The following is a 22,568-nucleotide window of genomic DNA, read 5'->3' on the forward strand; positions in this document are numbered from 1 at the left end:
CAGTGGCTGGGAGCGGCCACTGCACTCCAGTCTGGGTGACAGAGTGAGACTCCAACTCAAAAAAAAAAGATTGTCCTGGGAAAGGGGAACAGGAAGTCAGAAGACAGAAAGTTGGAGAACAGGTCACAGGAGACTATTTGAATCCAGGAAAGAAATGACGGCAACCCAAGTTGAGAGCCAGGCAAGGGGACAGAAAGGAGGGAAAGCATTTCAAGACAGATAGGTGGAAAGGTCAGACTTTCAGGACTGAAGTGTGGGAGCAACATGAGGGAGGGCAGGGGGTGACACCGAGTTTCAGGCTTTGGTAACAGGGTAGATGGAGGGCCCCCAACAGTGGGAGGTGATGCAGGTTAGAGAAGAGTGGTCAAAGCAACGGATTCAGACGGGGCTGTGAATTTGCCATAGCACATCCAGGAACAGTTTGTTCAGTGGGATGTACTGATTGGAGATGGTTGATTCTGGGCTTGGTCTACACACTGAGTGTTCACCAAATGCAACAGATTCACATTTGATGGAAAATGAAGAGAAGCTCTTCAGGGAGGGACGGGAATGAATAGTGTCAAATCCTGGGAAGAATTCGGTGGCAAGTGCCCATCAGACTTGAGAATTAGGTAATGGAGCAGAGTGATGATGGCAGAAGCCGGACTAAGGACTGAGGAGGAACACAAAGGAGCACATTGAAGCTTAGCTAAAGGAGAGAGTGGCTGGGAGGGGACCCAAGGAAACAGGGCCTTTTGAGGATGGGAGACACTTGAACATGTTCTTAAGGAAGGGGCAAGAGCAAGGTATAGGAGGCAGACAGGATAATTCATGGAGCAAAGTCCTCTGGGGGTGGAAGAGGTTGACCTCAAGAGCACAGGTGGGGTGACAGCCCTACCCAGAAGGGGACCTCTTCCAGCATTTAGGGTCTACAGCAGAGGTCCAGCCAGAGGGTGGAGGTCACAGTCCCCAAAAGGCTTCTTCCATCTCCATACTTGACTTCCTTCCCACTCTTCCACCCCAAACACCCCTCTACAGCAGCCGCTGGGGACTTGTTAGAAATAGATTCTCAGGCCTCATCTCAGACCTGCTGAATCAGAATGTCAGGGCTAGGGACCAGCAGCCTGTGTTTAAGACCCCCTGGCGCAGATGCCCAAGCCTCAACACTCAGTATTGAATAGCCCTTCCCCAGGTGCTCCTGCTGCCCTGTGAGCACTGGGAAACCCCTAGGTTGGAGGGAGAAGAGAACAGGTGGAGAGAAGTTGGTTTTAGCTTTGGTTTTCCCATGTTTTCTTGTTCTATGTTGTGGGAAGGGAATTCTTGTGGCAGGACTAGAAGTCATTTGCCAAGAGTAGTGAGTGGGCACACAGGCAGTAGGAGAGTAAAAACATTTGCAATAACCACAGAAAAGAATGAGGGGGAGAGGAGTTGCCTAAAGACCAGGGTCAGAAATCCCGAAAGGAAGCACAGTCCAGCTAAGAGGAGAAACCAGATATCTTGAAAGTCCGAATCCACAGGTGACTAGATAATCTGCCCCAACGGCCTTCACTGGTCCAGATGCAGAAGGAAGGAAGGAGCAGGTGGGCCCAGCCAGGATGGGGTCTGCTAGAAGAGGGGCTGGCTCAGGCAACAGGGCACAAAGAACATTGCACTGCCATGCATCACATGACCTATCCACACAGCAGCCCTTGTTGAAAACCACTTCCTCGTTTTATCAATGTCCTCAACTCTGTTGAGGCAGTCCAGGCTACCAAGACTCAGGGCAGGGAATCTCACCACACCATCTAGCATTGCATGGTCTAAAGGTCACTGTCTCAGTTATGATGACCCCCTAACTGTGTCTAGGGCTTATAAACGGATGCCCACCTGGTTCCCCAAGTGTCCAGATACCTACATGTTTTCTTAACCGGAAGACTCAGGGCTCACCCACTGCTTGCTTCCCATGCCTGATTCTCCCTAGATTATCTGTTCCAGTAACATGCCAATACCTCTGTTACCTCAGGCTGAGTCTGTCACCCACTGAAAGACCTTTCTGAAACCAATAGCCAGCCGCCTGCCTCCTGGCTACAACCTGGCCTCCCAACTCAAATGACTAGCAGAAGTCATCATCCACTCCACCACCTGGAACCTTCCATCTTACCTGTTACCTCCCCTCTTGATCCCACCTAAATACCCAAGTGACTCCACCTCTAACCTTTGCTGCAACTACTCTCTTAGCTCCAGCCTTGGCCACTTCCTGGCTGGCTCACTGGACTGCATCCCGCCTTGCTCCACCCTCCATTTTCCAGACCATCACACAGACCCCAATCAGCCTCAGAGTCTGCTTACCAAGCAAATCAGACCTTTGCCTAAATGATCAACCAACACACGCCCTGTGCTTTTGCTGTATCTACTAATTTAGGGTCATCCAGATGTGTCCTGCCGGCTGACTCCCACTTCCAACCCCTCAGCACTTGCTTTTGGTGACCCCCATGTATCTCCTAACAGCACACACCCTGCTCAGAGCTGCCAGTCCTGAAAGAGTATATACCACCTGGAGAGAACATCACCATGTTTATCTCTACAAGAGGAAAACCACAGCAACAATGAAAACCTGCAGCCTCGCCTGTCACCACTGTGCTCAGCATTGGTGTTGGATCACCAGCCCTGCAAGTCTGAGAATAACCACCCCAGTCACTGCCCAGACTTTCTACCAACTCCTCCCGACATAGTCTGGCTAGGCTAAAAGTGTCTCAGCTTATCAGTCTTCCCTGGACCCTGTTGCCCTGCCACGCAACCCTTTGGTTTGGGCCCAGGTACTGTCTCACCTCACCTGTCCTTTCTTGGCTGTCCTCATTCTGAGCTGTTAGGCCAAACTCTAAAGTGACTGGGGTGAAGACAAGATGCTCTGGATTTGATGTACACATTTGAGTGGAGAAAGTGATGGGAAGTCACTCAAGAAAGAGGCAAGGAGCTGGGGAAGTCAGGTAACAGAACCTGCCAGGCTGGATTCACAATAGAACCCACTAAACTGGAAACCCACCTCTGCCCTGGGATTCATTTAGATTCTAGGTCACCCGGTCATTAGGGCTCCTCTCGCCAAATGTCACCTCCCTGTGGGGACCTGTCTGCCCTTCCCAGTGTGACCTCAACTTCCAGGACAAGTGAACTCAGCCAGACCCTGACCCCTACTCAGCACAGACCCACCATGGCTGGGACAGCCCAGCTTATGACCAGCAATGTCCATACATGCCCAAGTTAAATTTCTGTATCAACAGAGAATTCCAATCCATGCAAAGAACAAGTATCCTTATCACGCCCCCATCTGCAGCAGGAGAAATGGCAGCTAGGGCACTGCGCGAACCACACAGCTACACTTGCTCGGAGCAAAGCTCAGAGACCCAAATCAGAGTGCCTGCTCCTTTATTGCAGCTGTAGGAAACCTCATGGGTTAGTAGAATCTGTTATTTCTCCCTCATCTCTCCATGTAGAAATCCAAACATCATTCAGTTAAAAAAAAAAAAGCAACAAATCTCAGTTCCCTTCACTTACAACCTTCACAGAGTTTAGTGAACCACTTCAAGATAATTCCTCTTTATTACTAGATTGAAGAAATGTATTTATCAAATTAATTAAATGACTACCCTAGCAGAAGTCATCATCCACCTCACCTGGAACCTTCCATCTTACCTGTTACCTCCCCTCTTGATCCCACCTAAATACCCAAGTGACTCCACCTTTATCTCCCTTTATTCTGGAATAAGACCTGGTCTAATTTTTTTCTTACACAGAAAGCTGAAGGTGTCCATTTCCCAGAAACCGACAGACATCTGAAAATACAAGTAAGACCATCTTATTTATTTATTTATTTTTTGAGTTGGAGTCTCACTCTGTCCCCTACACTGGAGTGCAGTGGCCGCTCCCAGCCACCGCAGCCTCGACCTGCTGGGCTCCAGTGATCCTTCCACCTCAGCCTTCCCAAGTAGCTGGAACTACAGGCGCGCGCTACCACACCTGGCTAATTTTTTATTTATTGTAGAGATGAGGTCTCACCAAGTTGCCCAGGTGGTCTCAAACCCGCGGGCTCAGGCAATCCACTCACCTCAGCCTCCCAAAGCGCGGGATTACAGGCTGAGCCACTGAGCCCGGCTAAGACCATCTTTCATTTGAAACAGGGAAACAGACTGGGATTTTTTGTATTTTTTTTAGAGACAGGGTCTAGCTCTGTTGCTCAGACTGCAGTGCAGTGGCACAATCATAGCTCACTGCAGCCTCCAAATCCTGGGCTCAAGAGATCCTCCCACCTCAGCTTCCCACCACCCCCAGCTTTTTTTGGGTGGGGGAGAAGGGGGTTGGGGGCATGTTCTTGTTTATGTTGCCCAGGCTGGTGTCCAACTCCTGGCCTCAAGTGACTCTCTTGCCTCAGCCTCCCAAAGTGATGGGATTACAGGATTGAGCCACTGTGCCTGGCCCCTAGAATGTACCTTCTAAAAAAATCAAATGAAAAAACAAAGACACAGGGAGGACTCACAAAAACACAGTATTTTATTGCACCCAAATCTTGGCAACATGTGGGGTTCCCCAGACCCCTGGAAAGGAGGTGTGGAGCACAGGGGATGCAGACTTATGTACAGAGAGGTGCAGCCACACAACCAGGTACAGGCAGGTAAGTGAAAGCACCTGGGAGCCCAGGGGAGGTGGCTGTTATACAAGCTTCCTTCCTGCCCCTAGCTCCACTCCCAAGCATGAAGTAAAACTAAGTCAGCCAAGTGACTGCTATTATAAAGGCTTTAGTTATTTATATATTTATATATGTACATGTCATCTAGCATTTGGACTAATTTTCTGGGCTTCATTCTTTTCCTTCCCTGTTTGGCTGATGGTTTTCTGTGGAAGGAAAGGACTTGTTTCTATCTAACAGTGACAAATGCTGTGGAAAGTCAGGCCAGTGCTCACCACTGCCCAAGAGATAACGGATATATTTTCCTCAGGAAAAGGTTTTACAATTATCTAGTGGAGAAAGAAGAGCCTGATTTTGAGGAGAGGAAAGAGGAAAAGGAGATAAATTCTGTGCTAGCAGACAATTAAAATTTTCAAATACAGAACACCACAGAAAAAATATGGTAGGGGAAACAGTTCATACAGGAATGATTGTCAACACCTCAAGAGGAAAAGGCAAAAAACCCACCCATGACGGCATCTGCTTTCCCTCCCAAGATAAGTCACAACGTCACAGAACACTGAAGCTAGCTTTCATCTTTGACCATTCAGAAATGGTCAAAGTCCTCTGAGGAGAGAGTGAAAGGCGCACTGACCAGGTCAAAAAAACCTGCATTCACTTGAGCCGGGGCCAGAGGCAGCCAACCAGTTCAGGTCTTATTTACAACCGAACCCACTAAACTGGAAAAACCCACTTCTGCCCTGTATCAACAGTCTAGACAGTCTAGAGTGGGATGTACTGGAGGGCCACCTCCGTTTCCAAAAAACTGCTCTGGGATTCATTTAGATTCTAGGTCACCCATTCATTTTGGCTGCTCTCACCAAATGTAACCTCCTGGTCACCAGGCTCCCCGCAGGGACCTGCCTGCCTCTTCATCTGCCCCTAATCTCTCCTACCTTCATAAAAAGAGAAATCCAAAAGCTGGAAGAAAAACCAGAGTCACCCACATGAAAAAGAAAGAAAGAATCTCCCCACATGGAAAAAGCCACTCCTCCTTCCACACAACAGTAGCAACCCAGGCCCTGAGCAGGAGAGGAGCAAGAAGCCCAAGCTGACCGAGGAGGAGGGTGATGAGGACAAACAGGCCACCGACGGGGGCCAGGAGACTGGTCCAGAGGAGCCACTCTGATGGAGGTCTCACTTCCACACCAAGTCCATCTTTACCTGTGATGACTCGAGGTACAGGACAAGGAGATAGACACCATGGGGTAATTTTCAGATTTACTCTTATGCCTTCTACCACAGCTAGGTCATTTGTCTTTTTTCTGAAAATATCACTTTCACTGAGGATTCCCCATATTTATTAAATTGCAAGTTGTGTTGCAAGCAGGCACAGCTTGAGCAAGATAAAAAAGTAATCTTCATGAGTTATACAATCATCTAAATTCAAAAGCACTCACACAATTGAGCACACAAAGCCAGTATTTGCATATTAAGGAAAGGAAACATATTGCTAATGGAAGCCACAGGCCTGGTCAAAAATAAATGTTTTATATTGAGTAGTAAAATAAACAGAGAATTCTATCCAAGACCACCACCTCAGTAAAGACCTGTGGGTTATTGCAGCTGCAAGGGAAGCTACAGCAAAGTCACCTCAGAATAAATAGCAGCCCTAAAAGCAGATGTATCAGCACGTAATGTCAAGGGCTCCCCCGACCCCAAACAGCCTCTGCTTTCCAGAGACAGTCTAGAATGATCCACAAGGGAAGGATACACTAAGGGCCACCTCCAGATCCAAAAAAGGGAGAGGCAATCAGGTGGGGCCAGCCTGGGACTCTTCCCTTCTGAGGGCAGATAGGTAAGACTTACAGACACAGAGGCCCCACCGAGGACACAGCTCAGGACAAGGCAGAGCTCGGGACAAGGCAGCAGTGCCAGCCACAAGGAGCAAGGGATGGCTCCCAAAAGGAGAACAACCATCACGCATGCCTGCCATGCTGAGCTGAGAGGATGCCAGTGGGGCGTGTGGCCATGTCCCCCATTCTCTCCGACAGCCCCGTTCTGGGAGCAGACACCTTTGCCAGCATAAACTCTACAGTCCACAAACGTGAGGATGCTGGGCCCATTCCACATGTCTAGCAGACATGGGGCCATCTCTGCTCCACACACACGCTAGTTTCTCTTGTAGGGCTTGCTGTGAATGTCACTTAAGAGGTCCTGACCTATAGAAGCCTCAGCCTCTATGTGGGTCATCTGCAAACAGTGTTGCTGGGAGAGGTCCTGACGATGGCAGGTTCAGTTCACAGTGCAGCGGCCTGGAGGTGACAGGGCAGCAGAGCCCACACAGACGGTTCCCTCAGATCCAGACAGACTGTTCCCAGGAAGTGACACCTTGTCTCCAGGAGGCTGTGGAACAAAGCACATTGACCCTGACAGTAAGAAACAAGACCTTAACATTCCCACTGCCACCCTCAGGTATGAGTCCAACACAAGAAACCAAGGTATGGCATCTCAATGTAGCTGGCAAACCCCACATGGTCCTCTTCTGCAGGTGACCAGAGCATACACCTAGACACACCCCCTACACCCACACATACATACCCTATACACACACATACCCCACCCCCACCCCTACTTCACCCCCGCCAGCTGACCTATTTCAATAGCAGCAAATTCAGCGACGATAGCTGAGGCTGGCAGCCTTAGCTGGATGAGTCACAGACCAGAAGTTCCGTCTACTCTGAAGTTTCTGGAAGGCGTTGAAGTTTCTCTTCTTCTCTCTCTTGAATTTTTTAATTTTCTTTTCCTATATCAAGAGTAATAGGTGTCACAATTCCCAAAAAGGACTCTTTATTGCACATATATCCCAGCTTACTAAGTGCAGGCACAGTTCTCATGACTCCGCAAACAGATCTACCCTTCACAACGACCTTCTGTGAGAAGTCCCTCGCTGTCCCCACTTTCCTAGTGAAGGCACTGAAGCCACAAGAGGACCAGTGCCTTGCCCCAGCCCCACAGTCTCGCTCCAGTCTCACGCCTGACCACTCCACATCACTGCTCCTACTTCTAACTGCTCTACAAGTTCAAGTTCTCCTTGCCCTCAGCCCTAAGCAGAGCCATGCCACCCTGCTCCTTCAAGGCCATGGTCATGATCACACGCCATACCTTCCCCCGATCAAACTCTTCATCCCAGTCATCAACCACGGTCTCGGTCCGGGACAGCCTGCTGTCTTCAATAGCATCCTGACTAACCGCCGACATCTTTCCATCCCAGGTCAAGACTACAAGACAGACACATGGTGTCAGCATAGTGTGGGTTCCCAGCTACCCTGTGAATTTATTTCAAGAACGTCATGACCAGGTGCGGTGGCTCACGCCTATAATCTCAGCACTTTGGGAGACCAAGGTTAGAGGATTGCCTGAGTCCAGGGGATAGAGACTAGCCTGGGCAACTTGGTGAGACCTCATCTCTGCAGTAAACCAAAAAATTAGCTGGACATGGTGGTGCACACCTGCAGTTCCAGCTACCTGGAAGGCTTGAGCCCAGCAGGCCGTAAGCGTGCCACTGCACTCCAGCCTGGGGGACAGAGTGAGATTCCAACTCAAGAAAGGGAAGGGGAAGGGGAAGGGAGAAAGAGCCTAGCTCTCCCTCACCCGCCCGCCCCCCATGCTGCAAAGAATCAAATGCCCAGAACTCCTAACCCATTTCCTTTAAAAAAAAAAAAAAAAAAAAAGAATGCCGTTCATTAATTAACATAGTCACTAATTAACCGGTCATCCCACTCAAACTTTTCAGGTGCTACATTTTGGTGAAATCAGACATGCAAAGAACGACAAAAGGAGGACAGAGTGATGCCATGCACACAGGATGGTCAACACAGAAACCTCAGCCACGCCACCTTTAATTAGCCCTCTGCAGTACTGTTTGCAAAGTCTAGTTCTTTTTAAACACATGCCCTCATCTGAGGAACAAAGACCTCATGTTTGTTCTCAAGTCTGACTTAGTGAGAACTGACATCACTGGGGTTGAAAGAGCCTCTTCTTCGCTGTGCCTCCAAATCTTTACCAGAGACCCAGCCGACCTCTGAGGTGTGTAGCTGCTCCTTGCCCTGCCCACAACCCCTGCTGTTCTAGATCCTTCCATAGACAGACCCCATCTTCATGCCATGGCCGGCGGGGGGGATAAAGAGAGAAAGAGAATGCCAACGAGTATTTAGATTTCTCTTGTCATTCTCAAAGCCAAGCCATGCCTGCCTCCATGCTCACCATGCACCAGGATCCACCCCACACCTTTCCCACCACCAAAACAAACCAAAGGAAAACAGAAGTCCTGTCCCCAAGCCAGTACCTTTTTTCCCATAAGCTCTATCAGATGAATGTTTGAGCAGTTCCTGGACCACATCAGATTCTTGCTCTCTGTTCCTGGATATAAGAGGAGCCTGCCCCAGCCCTGCAATCAGAGTAGCCAAGAAACATTTATGTACATTTGAAATAAACCAATGGAGAAACAATCACACATCTTCTGTTTATTATAATAGAACTGCAGAACTTAATCATGACAAATGCCTACCTACTATTGCTTAAATGCCTAAATTACTAATGAGGACCTGACATGACAAAAAAGGCTGTTGTCCGAGTCAATTTGTGAAACAGAAAAGATGGAAAACAACAAGAAGCTAAACAAAAACAGCCTCTAAGCAGCAGTGTGAGTCCTTGGTCTGATGGGGGGAGAGGAAAGAACTAGCTCTAAATGAAACCTACCTCGCCTGTCAGAGATGGCCAGGGCCTCGGGAGCAGAAGTCAGGGATGGCTGCAGGAGTAGAGGGAGCGTCCCTATGCCGCCACTGCCATTGGGGCCCTTGAGCTCCCCAGCCTGCCTAGAGGGATCCCGGTCACTCCATGGGTCTATCCGGCACCACCCACATCAGGTTCTAGAAAAAGTTTCTGAACGAGTCCTCTCCCGCCTGCCCAGGCCCCTCTGATCTGTCTGTCTACCACTCAGCTCCCAGAATGTACTTAAGTTCCCTGCTCACAAACCTGGGATGTATGACTGCACCCAGCACCAACCCTGGCATACTGCAAGTATTTACCCGAAGTCCCTGGAATCCTGCACTAACAAGCCAGCTCCCTTTACCCTGAGCACTGGGGGAGCACAGCTCTAGTGCCACTCTAGCACAGCCCTTCTGACATGTCACAGCCACTGAACAATCCTCACTGCCTAGCAGCAGTGCTTTGGTTTTTTGTTTGTTTGTTTTTTGAAGTTGGAGTCTCACTCTGTCGCCCAGGCTGGAGTGTGGGGGCACACTCACGGCCACCCCAGTGTTGACCTGCTGGGCTCCGGCGATCCTTCCGCCTCAGCCTTCCAAATAGTTGGAGCTACAGATATGTGCCACCATGCCCAGCTGATTTTTGATTTATTGTAGAGACAAGGTCTCGCCAAGTTTCCCAGGCTAGTCTCGAACCCAAGGACTCAGGCAATCCACTCGCCTCGGCCTCCCAAAGTGCTGGGATTACAGGCTGAGCCATCAAGCCCGTTTTTTTTTGAGTCAGGGTCACACGTTGCTGCCCAGGCTGGAGTACAGTGGCACGATCATGGCTCACCACAGCCTCAAACTCCTGGGCTCAAGCAATCCTTCTGTCTCAGCCTCCTCCCAAGTAGCTGGGACTACAGTATGCCCAGCTAATTTTATTGTTGTAGAAACAAGGTCTCACTATGTTGCCCAGGCTGGTCTTGAACCCTTGGGCTCAAGTGATCCTCTCACCTTGGCCTCCCAAAGTGCTGGGATTACAGAAGTGAGTCACTGTGCTTGGCCAGCAGTGATTTACAATGTAATGCATACTGTTCTATTTTTAGTTATAAATTACTTTCTTGGGAGTTTGATATGAATCACTCTTTAAATATTCACTTGCCCCCAAAGGTACGGACATAACCGGATCCCCAGCACAGCACAGCAGGCCTCACTCAAGCTCAGCCACTCACTAAATCCATGCCCAAGCAGCAATGACTTTCTCTACCCTTCACTTAATAGACATGCTGTGTGGCAAAAGCCTGCTAAGGCATGCCCCAAAAGTCCTGAAAAAAACAAAACAGACCAGGGTCGGTGGCTCAATCTATAATCCCAGCACTTGGGGAGGCTAAAGCAAGTGGATTGCCTGAGCCCGTGGGTTCAAGATCAGCCCAGGAAACCTGGCAAGACCTTGTCTCTACAATAAATAAAAAAATTAGCCAGGCGTGGTAGTGTGCGCCTGTAGTTCCAGCTACTTGGAAGGCTGAGGTAGAAGGATCGTCAGAGCCCAGCAGGTCCACGCTGGGGTGGCCGTGCCTGTGCCACTGCACTCCAGTCTGGGCAATAGAGTGAGACTCCAATTCAAAAAAAAAAAGAAAAACAAAACAGAAACCCCTACGATGATGAGGTAGTGCCCAATGGCAGCCACGCACACAGGTCCCCAACAGCGAGAGGACCGTACTGTCTTCATAAAGGCCCAGCTACACAGAGGTCAAAGAAGCATCACTTTTGAACCCAATTCCTCTATCTAATTTCAAGCATCATAGGAAAGAGGTGGGAAGTTCAGGGTGTCATTCCCATGGGAAGGTTTACACAGGAACAGCCCTGAATCAGAAGACCTGCTGTGTTCATGAGACATTTTAAAGCTCACGAGCACTGTATCTCTTCCCATGGGGTTGCTGGACAAAAGAGGAAGCTGCAATCCCACTGCCCAAGAAACAGACCCCGAAGGGTGGAAGTAAGTAGGGCCTGGGGTCTCTACATCTTCCCCAGTCCTCCCTGTGCTAGTCACAGCAGGTGCCACTTTAGCCCAAGTGCTCTCCTTGCCTGGGCACATACCCACGCAGTCCCCAGGATGCCGGCCGTTCACGGGTGGTGAGTGGCCACTAGACTCAGGGACAGCAGTGTCACAGGGTCTGGCATTCCTCTGGTTTTCTGGGAGCTGATTCTCTTCTACTTCCTGCTGTGACTCTTGCTTTCTCTTCTTCTTTTTCTTTTTCCTTGGAGATCCTGCCATAGTCTCGGACTCGCCACAGTCCGTGGGAGAGCAGCTGCTGGGAAGTCAGAGCCAACAGTCAGCCCTGAGCAAGGTGGAAGAAGAGCAGCTCACAGACAGACACACGCCTTAAACTCTGCACAGACCACCACCCCAGATGTGACCCAGAGCAGAGTATGCCAGCCTCTCCCTGTAACATTGTCCCTCCACACGCACGAGTGGACATTTCATACGTCAGCCACAAGACGTCAAAGGGAAAACCAGTCAGGCTTCCACTCCTAAGGCGAGTCCTACCAGCCGGATGCGTAGCTGCTGTGACCTCTGCAGAGCATGACCTGGCCTGGAGTCACCTGACCCAGCATTCCTGGACTGCCCTGCACATGCAGTGATGGCCAAGGTCTGGATGCTACTGTCAACTCTCCATTGTCACTTTTAGAACAATCCAATGGTATTTATCACAGGAGACGTTTTACTACACATTCACATTTTAGAAGTATAGATCAGCATCCTACATTTCCACACAAACCTACCTGGAGACAGATTTTTTTGGTTTTACTTTGTTTCTTGAGGGAAGTGCATAGGTGCCACCTCACTCCTCTTTTACCTGTGCCAAGGTGGGTACTGGTGCAGGCCAGCTTCCTTGTCAAGGCCCGCTGCTCCCTTCCTTCTCCTCTTCCTGCTGTTCACATGGTGGCCATCCATGACACGTCCTGCCTGCTGGCCATTCCCCTGTAGCCAGACGCCCTCTTCCTCCAGTCTGTCAGCAGGCAGCTCTGCCTGGCCCTTCCTCCTGCCCTCAGGGCTCCAAGGCCACCTTTGTGTCTGCCCCTCCAGCAGGGCGGCTGTGTCCTCCAGGCGCTTCCTCTTCTTCCTTTTCCTCTTCCCATGGGGAGCTGCAGGGGTCCCCTCAATGTGCTGTGGGAGGCAGGTCTCTGAGCTTGGCCTCTGGAGCTCTCGCACAAGGGTCTTTTTACTCTTCTCAGAGGGGTTCAGGGGGGCCTTGTTGGCCTCTGGCAGCTGGTGTAGAAGGGAAACGAAGTCCCTGTGGACCTGAGGCAGGGCCGTCAAGGCCGAGTAGCAGCTCTGTGGTTCTGGCATTCCTGGGGGCTGGGGACTACAGGACAGCGATGTGGAATGGGGTCTGAAGGAAGGCTGTGGACGGCTGGATGGTCGGGGAGCAGGTGACGCAGCCCTGTGGGGACAGGCAGGCAACGGGGAGAAGCTGTTCTGAAAGACCCAGCAAAGTCGTTCCTTCTGCCCACCCTCACCCCTCCCTTTCACCTGAAAGTCTCAAAGGTTTTTTCCCCCATAGCTCTCAGTTACACATAAATAACGTGTTTGTACAATAAACTTAGAATCTATTTAAGATCAAAGTTAGCAAGAATTGTTGTCTTAGTTTCTTGTCACCAAGCGGTTTAAAGTCTTTCTGCAAGCTCTAATGTTTTCCACTTTTAATACAAATGTGTTAAGGGAAAAAGCCTTTAATGAGCAATAAATGGTAACAAAAAATCCTGTTAGGATTTTCCAACTTCTGGAAGTGTCGGAGTGTTCCAGTCCAGGAAATGAGCCTTGCAGGAAAGGCAAGTTTGGGTCTGAAGAGTCTTCCACACTACAAATTGGGAAAACATTTGTGGAGCTGAGTTACATAGAAGACATGTGAGGAACAGGACCTTGCGCCACACGGATAGGCCTCTTTGATCCTCTGCTTGCTAGTGTGTACCACTTGCAAAGCTGATTTACCACTTTGAACCACAACATTCTCGTCTGTCAAGGCGTTACAATAACGCCAGCCTCACAGGGTTATCGAATTAAATAGGACTGTCATCCTCACCACCTAAACTAGAACAAACTACAACTGTACTACAGTGTCGCAATATTCTAAGTGTTTTCTGGAATTTTTTTCAAAACAGGGTATGGACCAAGAAAATAAAAGACCCAATAAATGCCTCAAATGGTTAAGGACTTCACATGCGCAAAAATATGATCCTAGGTAGAGAGCTCATGCTTGTGTGTGTGTGAGAGAGAGTGAGTGCAAGGAAGGCAGAGGTAGCAGGGGATCACAAAGTCAGACACGGCCCTCATGGAGCGCTGGAGACAGGCTGATTCATGCAAGTGGAACTCAGAGCACCTCAGTGCCCAGGCAAACACCAAATCACCCCAGGAGATAGACTTGCCCTATCTTTCTTTGCTTCCTTCTTTCCCAGTCACCAAAGGCTTTCATATCCCCATCAGCTATCAGACAACCATTTACCAGTAATTCTCAACTTCCTGCCACTCAACACACCGAAGGGACATAAGAAGCCACCTATAACAGCCTCAATGCAAGGGAAGGATCTGAAACTTCAGGAAATGTCTATGGAAAGTCTGAAAAGCCCCAAAGGCAGAACTGAGCACAAAGCAAACAGCCCAAAGAGCCCCAGACAGGGCTGATGAGGCAGCCCTACTCCAGGGACAGAAGCCCAGGGGGAGACCACAACATGACACTGGCAGGCAAGACGCCCTGAAGGAATCCACAGGACTGAGCTCCCTGGGGTCTTGGAAAGCCAGCATTTCTCTTCGATTAGGAAGTACTGTCGTGGACTGGCAAGCGGCTGCAGGACAGGTCAGTCCAAGCATACCAGGTCACCACACAGATGTGGCGGACGGATCGATAATAAGAATTAAAAAAAAATCAGGAGCCAGGCTCGGTGGCTCAGCCTGTAATCCCGCGCCTTTAGGAGGCTGAGGTGAGTGGATTGCCTGAGCCCGCAGGTTCGAAACCCATCTGGGCAACTTGGCGAGACCTCATCTCTACAATAAACCAAAATGAGCCAGGCGTGGTAGCGCGTGCCTGTAGTTCCAGCTACTTGGAAGGCTGAGGCGGGAGGATCGCCCAGAGCCCAGCAGGTCGAGGCTGCGGTGGCCGGGAGCGGCCACTGCACTCCAGTCTGGGTGACAGAGTGAGACTTCAACTCAAAAAAAAAAAAAAAAAAAAAATCAAGACTGCAGGGACTGAACTGCCTCCGACCACCTGAAGCTCCTGTACCAGACGGGATCAAAGAAGAGGGGGAGCTCAGCCAGTGACGCCTCCATACCTCCTCAGTGGCACAATGCTCTGTCCATCCCATGAAGCTGGCGATTATCCAACTCACCAGCCAAGCACCCGCAACCACAGGGAGACCAGGCGGCACCCACAAGGGCCTGCACCCAAAGCTTACCTGGTTTTACAGACAGGCCAAGTGGAGGCAACGACGGGGTGAGAGGTTTTCATGGGGTGGGTGAGGTCGGAGAATGGTGAGGGGGGAGGTGGACGGAGGTCATTGCCGGTCGCCCTCCGCAGGGTGCTGGCCTGCAGTTATCGACATAAATAAAAACTTGGTGGTCTAAAAAAGGTTTCCGTGAGTGAAGAGGGAAAATAAAAATAACAAAACAAAAAAAAAATAAATAAAAGAGCCCAGAAAGAAAGATGAAAGGACAGAAGAAGAAAACAGAGGGGAAGGTAGGGGGTAGGGGAATGGTAGAAGAAGAATCAGAAAAGTGTTTTTGGTTAGAAACAAAAAGGAAAAAAGGAAGGAAATTTAAATTTAAACAAAAATCTCAGCACGACAATCACATCTTTGTGTCACTGCCATCTTAAGAGCTTCCCACCGCAGAAGAGTCAGGTAGCCCCACTGGGACCCATGCTCCTACCAGTCCCCACACCTGCTGGGGATGCATTCTGGTGGGGCCCAGCTCTCCTGGGGCTGTTAGGATATTCGTCTACAACAAAATCGGGAACTGCTGTCTCACCCAAAACCTCATGAGCCACGTGAAATCTTACTGGACAACTGGGGTTCCCTCAAAACCCCATTGTCCTCACCTCCAGACAGCCCTTTGTAACCTGCAAATGGCTGGGAAGACCTGGAAGACACCCTGTCCCTCTGCAGTGAAGGTCAAAGCCCCTAGACAGTGAGCCCACTCCCCCAAACTACAATCAATCTACTCCTCCAGCCCTACAGATACACTTCAGCGACAAGACCCCAACACACCCACCTTCTTGGCAGAAAGGGCCAGTTTTTTGGCTGGTGGAGGAGACATGGTGCTTGCAGGCTCAGTGGCTGTGTTGCTCAGGATGGGGGACTTCAGCTTCACCATCTTAGGATCTGCTCCGCTGGGAGGTGCTTTGGAGTGGCCGGCGGTGGGACAGTTTGTTTCCTGAGAATCACAAAAGTGGGCAGCTCCACCCTTGGGGGTCTGCGGAGCTTTGGCGGAGTCACTGCTGGCAGAGTGCTCTGGGCTGGAGCTGCTGGAATCCCTCCTCTCAAGGTCAGAGCTCTCGCCACTCCCCTTCGGCCCATGCCCGTTGGCAGTGGCTTCAGCCAGGAGCTTCGGTGAGGTAGAGAGGACGCCGTCCCTGCCGTCCCAGGAGCCCTGCCTTTGGCTCCCAGCTTTGCTGCTACTCGAGTTGCTGGTACCAGGTAAGCCCTGAGAAGTTTTGAGTGATGGGGAAAAGTGCTGTAGGGAAGTTGATTTCTTCCCCTTCTTTCCGGGCTCATCTAGGATGGTTGGCATGTGTATGGGTGTCTGGGAGAGTTTAGAGGAAGGGGACCCCAAGGGTGGCTTTGGAGGAATATATCCGTTCTGAGACTTAAGGCCCGGTACAGAGCCATTCCTGGAAACGGGCACACCAATCTCTTCAGTGGCATGTGGTTTTTTCATTGTCACAGAGTCTTGTCGCTAAAGGAGAACAAAGCAGAAAACACTTATCAGAGCCTTGGGGGAGCGCTGGCCAGGTAACTCCCTCACAAGGCCACAGCATCTTAGCAGTAGGCATGGCCTCTGGCTAGCAAACTGAAGGCAAAGTATTTACACGGATACATGGTTAAGACATTGTTATTTCTTTGAACAATTTTAGAATTTTCTGACTTGTGTGCATGTGAGATCACATCTTTTGTTTTTAATCGAAGTCTCACTCTGTCACCCATGCTGGAGTGCAGTGGCATGCTCATGGTCACCGAAGCCTTGACCTGCTGAGCTCAGGTGATCTTCCCACCTCAGCCTTCCATAACTGGGACAACAGGCATGTATCACCATGCCCAGAATATTTTTTGACTTATTGTAGAGATGAGGTCTCACTATGTTGCCAAGGCTGGTCTTGAACTCCTGGGCTCAAGCAATCCTCTTGCCAAGACCTCTCAAAGTGCTGGGATTACAGGCGTGTGTCACTGTGCCCAGTCTATGTCCATCTTTACTGTGAAGCAGGACATTTTTATCAAGATCTGAGAAATACAAAAAAATCTAAAGGAAAAAAATTTACTAACGTTCCATCACCTGAACATAACTATTAATGTGTCTCCTTTTTGTCTTTTCTTCTAAATGGTTGCAGCCTGCATAGCTGCATCTGTTTTAGCCTAACATTATTATCTGAAGCATTTTTATAGGTTATACTCTCAATAAATGTCTTTAATCTTTGATTAGTAACCATTTCACTGTTTGGTTAACATATGTAACCATCCAAATGTGGTAGTTGATATTAATAACACAGTATTATATGTGTACATGTACCCTTTTTCCTTCATAACACTTATAACAGTTGGATGAAATAATTTTTCTAGATTTAAGTGCTTGACGTTGGTCCTTCCTGCTTGACCACAAAGTTCCATGAGACTTCTATTTCTATTGGCCACTTTAGCCTTCACCACCAGCTCAAGGGTCTGGTATATGATATGTGCTTGAAAAGTATTTGTTGAATGAACAATCAAAAGGTTGAAGCTTTTTCTGTACTAATTACTTCATGCTAATTTTTAGAAACAGAATTAGTAGGCTATGAATATTTTCATGAAATTTGATGCATATTGCCAAATTCCATTTACTCTTAGCAGCAACATATATTTCTTTCTCAAAACATTTGCTAATCTGACACTATTTTTGCCTATTATCACGTTAACATTCATACTCTTTGCATATGCACTGGAGTGACTTGTAATCATTTGAATGAGTTCCTTATACGTTACAAATATTTGTTGCAAATATCTTAAAGGTTTGTTTGTTTTTGAGGCCGGATCTTGCTCTGTCTCCCAGGTTGGAGTCCAGTGGTGTGATCACAGCAGATTGCAGCCTCAAACTTTTGGGCTCAAACTATCCTCCCACCTCAGCCTCCCAAGTAGCTGGGACTACAAGAATGCACCACTATGTTTCGCCAATCCGCTTGCCTCAGCCTCCCAAAGTGCTGGGATTGCAAGTATGAAGCATGAAGCACCACATCCAGCCCTAAAGTTTTTTTCTTAGCAAAAATTTAGGTACAAAGATTTAAATTTTAGTTTAGTCAGTATATGATTTGTTTTCCTGTATTTTATCCCTCATCTTTAAGCTTACAAAATCTTCCTTCTTCAAAGGTTTAATAAGAATTCACTTATATATTGAGTTTGTTCTTTTTCTCCCCTACATTTTGTAACAGTTTATTCTTTTTTTATTTTTGAGTTGGAGTCCCACTCCGTTGCCCAGGCTGGAGTGCAGTTGCACACGCAGGCCACCCCAGCGTCAACCTGCTGGGCTCAGGTGATCCTTCTGCCTCAACCTTCCAAGTAACCGGAACTACAGGCGCATGCTACCCTGCTCGACTAATTTTTGATTTATTGTAGAGACAAAGTCTCTCCAAGTTGCTCGGGCTAGTCTCGAACCCGCAGGCTCAGGCAATCCACTCGCCTTAGCCTCAAAGTGCTGGGACTACAGACTGAGCTACTAAGCTCGGCCAATAGTTTATTATTTACTAACACTGTTTTCCAAAAGGAATCATCTACCTACTACACTACAAAGCCCTTTCATTGGTTAAACATTTCCATAGATACTAGAACTCACACCATGTTACCTAGAGTAAAATCAGAAAACTTTTTTTTTACTAGGACCAACCACTACCAAGTGATGGAATCCATTTTGTAATGAAGATGCTAACAATCAGTGAAGCAGTCCTGCAGGTGTGCCTGACACAGGGACACTGTGTGCCCACCTTTACCCTCAGGCACCACTCTTCCCTATGGACTTACTGCAGCAAGTGAGGCTTCCTAACTTTCTGGTGTGGGCTATAGTGACCACCAATTTTGCAATTAGATCATGTATTTTACTTTATCTCTGAGTCAGAATCTTGCTCTGTTGTCCAAGTTGGAGTGCAGTGACACAATCACGGCTCTCTGAAGCATAGACTTCCTGGTGACTCAGGCAACCTAAGCCTCCTGAGTAGCTAAGACTACTAATTTTTAAAATTTTTTTGTAGCAACGAGGTCTCATTATGTTGCCCAGGCTGGTCTCAAACTCCTGGCTTCAAGTGATCCTCCTGCCTTGATCTCCCAAAGTACAGGGATTATAAGCATCAGGAGCCACATTTGATCTAGATCATGTATTTTAGTTGCTACTTCAATTCCAATACTTCAAATTTCAGCTCCAATGTTGGAAGGGAAATAAAGACTTATGTAAATAACTAAAACCCCTGCAGACAATGAAAGTGTGGGTTTAACTCTTCAGTCTGAAGGAAGAGGAACAGGATTACACAGGAACAGTCATCAAGAGAGGGTCCACCTGGCTTTGAGGAAACTGCTCACGACTGCTATTAAAACTGAGTTCTTAACTGTTTTAGCAGAAAATGTCAAACACAAAGATAACATAGAGGTATCTCCTAATTGACACTTTACCACATATGCTTTATCATTCTGTGTGTGTGTGTGTGTGTGTGTATGTGTGTGTGTGTGTGTGTGTGTGTGTGTGTTTTCATGTATGAGTACGTATGTGTATACACAGTTTATTTCTATTTCTGAACCATCTGAGTAGATTGCAGGCATAATGTCCTGTTACCCCTCAATTGTTCAGGTCTATTTCCTAGGAACAAGGACATTCTTCTACATAACCACAGTATAATCACTCGTATCAGGTGATTAACGTTGGTACAAACTATTCATATTTTCCATGTTAAAATGTAAGGATATTTTTTCCCCAGATCCTTAAGGTTAGGAGTTTACTTGGGACCTGTCATGGCACTTATGAACAGCAGCTGGTATAAGGAGCAGAATATACCTGTGAATTATACTTTTAATTTGCTGGGTCACATTTTCTCATTACTGTTTTTTCTCTATACCCAAAGTGAAAGGATGACCAATTTAAGAACTAGCACGACTAAAACAGTATGAACTGCCTGCAGACTCCTTCCATCGTGGCCAAATTCCCCAGCATGAAGAGGTCTGCAAGGTGACATGAAGATCAGCTATGCCAGACTTGACCATTTTAAACAAGTACCTTTCCGGCCAGTGGGGAGGAAACAATGCCATTGCCAACATTCTTCTTGGTGTGATCTGGAACCACACTGGGGCGGCTGGGAACGGAGGAGCCTGCTCTGGAGATGGGGCCCTCAGGACTTTTCTTAGAGCTTGGAATTCTGTCAAAGGAAGAAAACAAGTCAAGAGAATTCTCCTACTAAAGCTAAAAAGGCATTACAGAAGTGAAAGATGAGAAAGAATCAGAATAAGTTAAAGTCAAGGCTACAAAAGTATCTTTTTAAAAGGCAGGGCAAAGGCAGAAACCCAGCCTAAGGGAATCCTGCCTGCCCTAGCCCACTCCTCTGGAATCTTACTCGCCTTTCCACTACTGTTACGTGAAGTTACATCACGCCACAGATGTTGGCTTGATATGAGCAGAGCACAGAGCACGTGACAGTTCTTCCAACATCAGATTCTCAACGGACCAGAAAGCAAGAGAGTCCTTGAACACTTCACCCAGGTTCAGCAAAGTTGTATGAGGCAGCAACATTGCCTCGGCTGCCAGGTCCTCCAATCTCCAGGTTGATGCCAATCAGCCCTCAGAGAAGCCCCTTCCAAAAGAGCTCTGCTGCAGCACCCCCCAAAACTTCCTTCCCCGCTCTCAGAGGAAGGGCATTACCTGGCCACCACACAGTGGCAGCACATCTAATTTGGGGCAATACTATAAAATAACAGGTGGTGCTTCCCATTTACATTCCAAGTAGCATCAACGTAGGGACAGATGGAAACCCGTCCTGACCTTCCCCAAGGCTCTGGCTTTTATTCAACCACCAGGTAGATTTGGACTAAAAAGGAACCCTTTCAGGGGACACACTCCATGACACATGATGGGGGAGACAGTACCTGCCCAAACATTTTCCCTCCTTTGGCACTCCCAATTACCTTCAAATAGAAAAAGGTTAGGCAGACCCCAAGGTACAAAAAAAGAATAGGGGGAGGGAGTTCATCTGGGGAGGGTGAGAGTTCATTACCGAAGATAGAACAGCACATAGGCCTGCTGGTTCAGAACCACCTTGACGTTGCTGGAATGGACCAACGAATCGTTCATCTGGTACCACTGTCCATTGCTTGCCTGAAGCAGCCCAGGGTGTTGCAGAAAACAAAACAATCAATAAACATCACATAATCCTCACTTTTTAAAAAGGGAATAAAAAATCTGCGCTTTGTTGCTATATGTATTCAAGTGCTAATTAACCAGTGATGATTTCCTATTAAATGTGTAATGTTTGCATAAGTGAACATGACTCCACTGTGTGTGTTGAGTCTTAGTTCCTTCATAGGGCCCAAGAGATGGAAACTGTACCTTCTGAAGGACGCTTAGGCATTCCAACTGTCATAGCACCTCACACCTACATACAGCTTTCCCCAAGGTTTTACAGGGCTCTAAGGATGGGCACCAGAGGCAGCCATCTCTCAGTATACCATGGCAAGTCCAAGAATATTACAGGTTCCTGTGGAATGATGTTTGGAATGATGTCTAAAGGCATCTTTTCACTCCACACACAGAAGCAACGATTAGGATCTGAATACATCTACAAAACTTCACCCCTTTCTACAGAATGAATGTTTCGCAGAGGCCCAGTCTGGACATGTGCAGATACTGCTAACTTGCCCCCGGAGGCAGCATATGTCTGCTGCCTAGAGCAGTTGAACTGAACACACAATCCCTCACCTTCACGTAGCAGTAATAGTGCCCAGCGTGGCAGCTATAGCCTGAGTGGACCAGCACAGCATAGAGCCCATACATGACAGGCTCGCCGTTACTCTGGGACATATACGGACGGATATTCAGGAATTCCGGATAGCCTACATCCTGTTGGAAAAGTCAAGGAAAAAGCAAATAATAGTCACCTTTGAGAGGAAGCGTCAGTTTGCCCATTCCATCTTCAATCACACAAAATGCCTGATTTGGCTGGACTTGAACAATCTGGGGCAACTGAGCACATGGCAATGCTGCAGCAGGAGCTCCCCACATCAGTGATTAAAAAACATGATGCTGGCCTGCCATGGTGACTCAGCCTGTAATCTCAGCACTCTGGGAGGCCGAGGCAAGTGGATTACCTGAGCCCACGGGTTCGAGACCAGCCTCTATAATAAAAAAATAAAAAATAAATTAGCTGGGCATGGTAGTGAGCGCCTGTAGTTCTGGCTACTTGGAAGGCTTAGGCGGAAGAATCGCCGGAGCCTAGCAAATCGACGCTGGGGTGGCCATGAGTGTGCCTCTGCACTCCAGTCTGGGCGATGGAGTGAGACTCCAACTCAAAAAACAAAACAAAACAAAACAAAACAAAGCAAACATGATGTTGAGAAGTGAGGCCTTCCCAGCTGACCTATAGGTAAGTGAGGCCTTCCCAGCTGACCTTTGTTTTATTGTCCCACAAAGCGATTTCTATATTCTTGTCTTTGTCATGTATCTCAATTAGTTCTCTTACCACCTGGTTCCCAACTGTAAAATGAGATAAACAGCTCATTTGCTTTCCCTTCAACTCTACAGGAATATTGTTAGTGGGAGAACAAGGAGAGAATCAGGTCTTCAAAAACAATGGTGATAAATCAATATAGCCAACAGGTATAATAAATTAAATTTTTAAAGAATTACAGCAGAACAAAGGTAATGCCAAAATTTATTTATTCTAAAAACTGTACTTTTTTTCTTTGAGTCAGATTCTCACTCTTTCACTGAGGCT

General features: G+C 48.1%; 1 protein-coding gene across 1 annotated transcript in view; it reads right to left on the minus strand.

Moving 5' to 3' along the window:
* Positions 1-5,952: 5,952 nt before the first annotated feature.
* The window catches only part of USP36 (ubiquitin specific peptidase 36), a 43,192-nt gene continuing 26,576 nt past the window's right edge, over positions 5,953-22,568 (minus strand). Inside the window, exons 10-20 of the mRNA XM_021707657.1 lie at positions 21,554-21,694; positions 20,853-20,953; positions 19,862-20,000; positions 15,632-16,315; positions 14,818-14,948; positions 12,225-12,812; positions 11,464-11,675; positions 8,967-9,068; positions 7,784-7,899; positions 7,273-7,424; positions 5,953-7,047 (exon numbers count right to left, since the gene is read on the minus strand). Of these exons, the coding sequence (XP_021563332.1) occupies positions 7,293-7,424; positions 7,784-7,899; positions 8,967-9,068; positions 11,464-11,675; positions 12,225-12,812; positions 14,818-14,948; positions 15,632-16,315; positions 19,862-20,000; positions 20,853-20,953; positions 21,554-21,694 (2,346 nt within the window). The 3' untranslated portion in view covers positions 5,953-7,047; positions 7,273-7,292. The remainder of the gene's footprint in view (positions 7,048-7,272; positions 7,425-7,783; positions 7,900-8,966; positions 9,069-11,463; positions 11,676-12,224; positions 12,813-14,817; positions 14,949-15,631; positions 16,316-19,861; positions 20,001-20,852; positions 20,954-21,553; positions 21,695-22,568) is intronic.

The sequence above is a fragment of the Carlito syrichta genome, unplaced genomic scaffold, assembly GCF_000164805.1.
Source record: "Carlito syrichta isolate Samal-C Ts95f unplaced genomic scaffold, Tarsius_syrichta-2.0.1 Scaffold123321, whole genome shotgun sequence".
Lineage (NCBI taxonomy): Eukaryota > Metazoa > Chordata > Mammalia > Primates > Tarsiidae > Carlito > Carlito syrichta.